The 6,000-nt window shown below is 38.5% G+C and overlaps 1 protein-coding gene across 5 annotated transcripts in view; it reads right to left on the bottom strand.

The window, feature by feature from the left end:
- The window catches only part of VPS13C (vacuolar protein sorting 13 homolog C), a 215,679-nt gene that overhangs the window by 184,779 nt on the left and 24,900 nt on the right, over positions 1 to 6,000 (bottom strand). For all 5 annotated transcript variants that reach the window (XM_034783883.1, XM_034783879.1, XM_034783880.1 and 2 more), the window contains 2 exons: positions 4,209 to 4,268; positions 3,457 to 3,537 (listed from right to left, as the gene is read on the bottom strand). In XM_034783883.1, coding sequence (XP_034639774.1) covers positions 3,457 to 3,537; positions 4,209 to 4,268 — 141 coding nt within the window. The remainder of the gene's footprint in view (positions 1 to 3,456; positions 3,538 to 4,208; positions 4,269 to 6,000) is intronic.

The following is a 6,000-nucleotide window of genomic DNA, read 5'->3' as shown; positions in this document are numbered from 1 at the left end:
TACCTTTTGTTAAACCCTCAGCTACATTTTTTTTTGTCACCCATATTCATGTGACAGTCACCAAGTGCTTAGGTAAAACCCAAATGAGCACCTTCAGTGCTTATACTCCTGTTCTGATACACTAAAGAGCCAGGTTTGCAGGGTCCACGTGGAGCACATTACCAAACAGTGCATATTGTTCAGGTGCAAAAGCATACAAGCAAAATTTTCATAAGTAAGGAGCTACAGGATTGGCCATACAGGACAGTTCAGCCACACCCACCAGATCCAGCAGTGTCACACTCCACTTCTCCCTTTGAAACATCCATTTGTATTCAACTTCTGCTAGTACCCATGCACACATTCCCCACTGGGGATGTTTTTGCATGTGTTCAAGCTTTTGAAAATTGAGTCTGAGTAGAATTATTTCTTAAGCCATCAGTTAGCTAACTGTACAAGCTTCGCATCAGAGTCATTTATTTGAACAGATCACACTCCTTCATAAGCTGCACAGAAAAGTAAGTAGTTTACATAGGTTTTGACTAAACATTCACATCAGTAAGTGAAAAAATTTTCAATTTAAAAAATAATTAAATGTCTGTCTTCAAAAACTTTCAAAGCAAGGTAAAACTCCTGTATAGTACTTCTGAAAGCATACTTCACAAAGGACCATAAAGCTGCAAGATACTGAACAATGTACTACTTCAATTAAATAACAAATGTCAAAGTACCATCTGTTAGTCATTACTTAAAAATGAGGCAACCCATTTAATCACATTATTGAAGCAGCCATCTGATGTAATCTGTTTACTAGTAAATTGTGATTTGGCATGTCAGAGGTCTTTAACAAGTGCACAGAAAAAAAGACTTACATTTGTCCATTGTAACAATTATTAAAATCCAAATTAACTGTGTTTGAAAACTAGATTGCAAGGGTCCATGGGGTTTCTTAAATCTATATACTGGCTTTGAAGAAATGTAATAGCTAGCTAATCATCAGCTTTGTAAGAGGCAATACTAGATTATGAACACAACAGAAAGTAAACCTGCATGATAGTCAATTTAAGTTTCTATTTCAGTTAAGCTATCATAGCTAGGCTCATATTTTAATGCATTATGTTCACAACTCCTGCTTTTGCCAGTGTTAATCTTACAACAAGATAATATATTAATATTGCAAAGAAAAGGAAACTGTTACAGAACACAATAAGTCTTTGCTAGTTAATAGAGATAAAGATTGTGTATATAAAAATTGTATTATTCTATGATTTATTGCTCATTTAGATAATAGCTTGAAGGAATTAAAACCAGACCACCTGCCTTAAACCTAGATATGGCACTCTCTCTTAGCCCAGATATTCAAACCGTGGTAAAGTCTTGCCCTGGCCCTCATGTCACCTTCATTATTTTTCTCAAACACATACAAAATACTGTTGCTATGACCATCTTCCTGGCTCATAATACCAACTGTCCACTCACGTCACTCTACTGGATCTCCCTCATCCACCACCATATCTAACCTAAGTTCCTTCTGTTTATCTTTAAAGCCCATTGTTGTTTAGCCTCACCCTATCTTTCATATATACCAACTTATCGAGCTGTTGAACTTTATCTTTCCTTTGCCAACGGCAGCCTTGTTCATGCAGTTGTCTGCTTTTCCCTCAAGTCTCCATCTTTTTGTTAATACTGAATCTTATGACTGGGGGGGGGGCGGGGGGGAAACAAAAATCTGTAAACCACCACCTTATCATCCTTCAAATGCCTCCTCTAAAACTCTCTCTACTGCGATGGCTACAAGTCACTTCCATCGGGCAGTGGTTAGTCAAGCTGCAAACATAGGCGTCCAGTTTAATGCTCAACCTAAGTTTTGTTAGGTCTACTCCCACCCTGCTTTATTTGGTTGTATTGATAGGTCACATCCTATCCAACACCTGAACTGTAAGATCCCTGGGGCAGGGAATATCTTTATTTGTAGCCATAGATGAGAACTGTGACAATATTGTCATCATAGTCGGCAATGGACTACTAACACTAGTGTAGCTGGGACCTGGGTCTGGCTTTGGTCCCATCCACTGCCTCACTTTCCCTCTCTCAAATGTTCTCCTGGCTTTCAAAGTGGTCAGGTTGCTGAGATGTCTTGGATAGCTCAGTGGTTTGAGCATTGGCTGCTAAACCCAGGGTTGTGAGTTCAATCCTTGAGGGGGTCATTTAGAGATTTGGGGCAAAAACCTTACTGGGGATTGGTCCTGCTTTAAGCAGGGGGTTGGACTAGATGACCTCCTGAGGTCCCTTCCAACCCTGATATTCTATGATTCCAGCTAACTTACAAAAAGCCCACTCCTTCCAGAGTAAATCTCATGTCCAAACCAACTAATATTCTATCCCAGACTTGCTGGGATATGCCCTTTCTCCTCAAGAGTCTGTCTTGTCTTTCACAATACACTCTCAGCAGTCCCCTTCCCTTGGGCTCTAGCCAGCGTCTTCATGCTCCCCTTTTTCATAGGTGTTAGTATATTACTTCACTAGGTGGCAGTATAAGTCTCTCCATCATCCCTTCCAATATAACAGCACTGGGAAACCCACATCCACCTTTTACTATGGGAACCCTAAACAACCAGATTATTTGCCTCTAAAACATTAACCTGTCCTGCTTCTTCCAAACGCCTCTTTCTACATTGCCAGCCCTCCTGGCTGTCCTCCTACTCTTGATGGAGAGCTGACTCCCAGGTCTCTTCTCCCTGCTATCTTCTTCTTGTGATCTCCCAGGTCTACTGCTCCTAGGACTTATGACTGCTCACCAGTCTTCTCTTATCTGCAACGGCAGGCCTTGTTTAGTCACATGATCCTTGACACATGACTTCAGCACTCATCTCCTTCCCAACCCTTTTTACGGGCTAGCTTACCCTGTGAAGCGAGTGTAATATAAAAGCCCTGATCTCGGATTCAGATTTAAGGTGCTACCATAATGAAATTAAAAACTCTATGAATGGAGACACCAACACAAAGCCCAAATTAAGCTAAATGAGAAAAAAAGTAGGTAGCCCACAATCAATTTCTGAAAATAAATAATCATATATGAGATAAGAAACTATAATGAATGATCCAACATTGTGAATTCTACAGTCATAGTACTTGATAGTGTTTATGATCTCACAAATCAGTGGGGATCAAACGCTCAACAGTCAGCAGAACAACTAGTAAATATTAACAGGATCAGTTCCTACATTCATGATTTTATTAGATAATTGAAGAGAGTGGGGGGAATAAAAATCAGTCACCCAGCTCTACTGGCTTTGCCTAAAAATTTCCTTAATGATCAGAGCATAATACACACTACGAAGGAGATTTTTACATCAGAATTGGGAGTTAGGCACCTAATTTCTATTTTTGCATTTGAAATCTCCCGCGGTGAGTTTATCTTAGTAGTAGAATATTTATATCATATAACCATTTTCTGTATGCAGCCTTTTAAATTACCAATATTTGTTCACGGGAGCCATGATAATACATCTCGCTACCCACATTCCAGTAGGCGCTGAGGCAATCAAGACGCAGGAGCTGCAAAGTAAAGAAAACTCAATGGATTCCGCAATTTATGAAAAATAAACAATACAACTTCTGTATTAATGAAATAAGCTTTCACTGTATGTGAATACCATCAAAATGAGGGTTATTTCTTTTTGCCAAATTTGATTTAAATGTGTTGCTCAAAAATCTGGCCTTCTTTTCCTACTTCTGTACTTGAAGTCTATTTGTGAGGGTAAAAAAATGATGCAAGGTGTGTCTGGTTAAATTTGCTTTTTGAGGCCAATATTTGATTCCTTGAGTAAGAAAGCTGGAATCTGCATGAGGTTAACAATATCTTAGAGTTCATTTAATGAACAGATTGCTGCTTGTGCTTAGTATGAGAACCCCATTTACACACACAGTTGAAAACAAATGCCTTGTATTTTAAGCAGTGATCATGGTTCTACTTCTCACTAGTTATAAAAAGGAAAAACAACTGAAAAACAAGGGCATAGGGAATGAAGAGCTACAAAGTAATATAATAAAAACAAGTTAAAGCACTATGATTTCCTTATTTTGGTTCATTAAACCATTATGTTCCCCCCACCCACCCTTTCATGGACTACTGAATTGAGTTAATTTATCAGTGGGTATTTTTGGTCCAATTTTCACTCCACACCCAAGTAGTAATGAACTGACTGAAATAATGAAGGACATATTACCTTGTATATGATTTTTGCAGCTTCATTTAAAATGGAAGGTGTCCAGTTTTCATTGGCTGTCTAGAAGTTGAAAAACATTAGAAATTATTCTCCATAAAGCCATCTTAAATTCATTATGTAACATTTATTTCAATGATTTTTTTAAAATCCTTTTTAACAGCTAACTTCACATTACAACTCTTAACATATATTTAAACAATGAAAGCCAAAATAGCTTGCTCTGTATATATATGTCCTGTGGACAAATTTTGCAAACAAATTTTATTGGCTGGTTTTGAAAGTTTGACCACTTATGTTGATGTATTTCATGTTTCAACACCTTGTCGCATTTACAAGGCTCAACAGTGCCTTAGACATAACTTTCTTTAAAAAAAAATATTGATACCTTTTACCATGAAGGGATTTTAAGACTTACATAACCCAATATGTTTAAAACTAGTTTCTCTATAATATATAATTGTGGAGGTTTAAATATAAATCATTTTAGGAGTTATACATTTTTAAGGGTTGAATGGTGTTCATGAAAGGCTAAACTTGTGTGTGTCAAGCTACAAAGTTCATCAAGTTTAGACAACAGAGTTAAATGTACAAAATTAAGGATTTATTGATGGAAACTGACACCCAGTTCCCAGCTCTCAGAGCCAGGTATAGCCCATGACCTAGCACTGGTTTCTTCAGTACCTAACTTATCCTGATTTGCCTGACACTGATGGGGGAGCAGAATCTCTCTGGTTTCAGACGGCCACACAACCAATCCGATGGCAGATATAGTCAATGGCGTCCTCAGGCCTTTTTCACTGACGAAGGCATGGAACCCTCCACTCCCTATTGCTATGTTACCAAAAAGCGATCTAGGAATAGGTTTCCACAACAGAACAAACCAGTATGTATGCTGGCCCTACATCATTTAGGAACATGACATGCTTCACTGAATGATGCCCTTCCTATTCAGATCCTCTGAGGCTTTATTGGCCATGGAATTTTCATATCCAAAGACTAGAGATCCAGTTTGTTTGGCTGTTTTAAAGGAGATGTACAACAAACATTTTCTTAAAAACAAAAAACCTTACGACCCATATTACAGAGCAATAATAAAATCAGGTATCAGAGGGGTAGCCATGTTAGTCTGTATCCACAAAAACAACAAGAAGAAGAACAGGAGTACTTGTGGCACCTTAGAGACTAACAAATTTATTAGAGCATAAGCTTTCGTGGACTACAGCCCACTTCTTCGGATGCATATGCGAATTTGTTAGTCTCTAAGGTGCCACAAGTACTCCTGTTCTTCTTTTTGCGGATACAGACTAACACGGCTGCTACTCTGAAACCTGTCAAAAACAACAAGGAGTCTGGTGCCACCTTAAAGACAAACAGTTTAATTTAGGCATAAGCTTTCATGGGTAAAAGAAACCCCAACTTCTTCAGATGCATGGAATGAAAATTAGATACAGGCACAGGTAACTCCCTTCCATTCTCTTCATGTATCAGTATAGCTATGCCTGTATCTGTAACTTTAATTCCATGCATGTGAAAAAGTGGGGTTTTTTAACCACAAAAGATTATACCCAAATAAATCTGTTAGTCTTTAAGGTGCCACCGGATTCCTCGTTGTTTTAATAAAAATTAAGGAAATGTATGGATCAATAATGCCCGAACCAACCTGGCCTCCGCAGGGGGGAAGCCACTCTAGGCCTTACACCAGCTAACCACACAAAAAGAAGGCAAAGGCTGGAGTGGTTCAAGCCACATGTAATTTCATCTCAGAAAAGTGAATGTCCTTTGGCACCAGTCA

The sequence above is a fragment of the Trachemys scripta genome, chromosome 10 (genome assembly GCF_013100865.1).
Source record: "Trachemys scripta elegans isolate TJP31775 chromosome 10, CAS_Tse_1.0, whole genome shotgun sequence".
Taxonomy (NCBI): domain Eukaryota; kingdom Metazoa; phylum Chordata; order Testudines; family Emydidae; genus Trachemys; species Trachemys scripta.
Note: the sequence above shows the minus strand (reverse complement) of the source record. Positions and strands in the feature narration are given on the sequence as shown.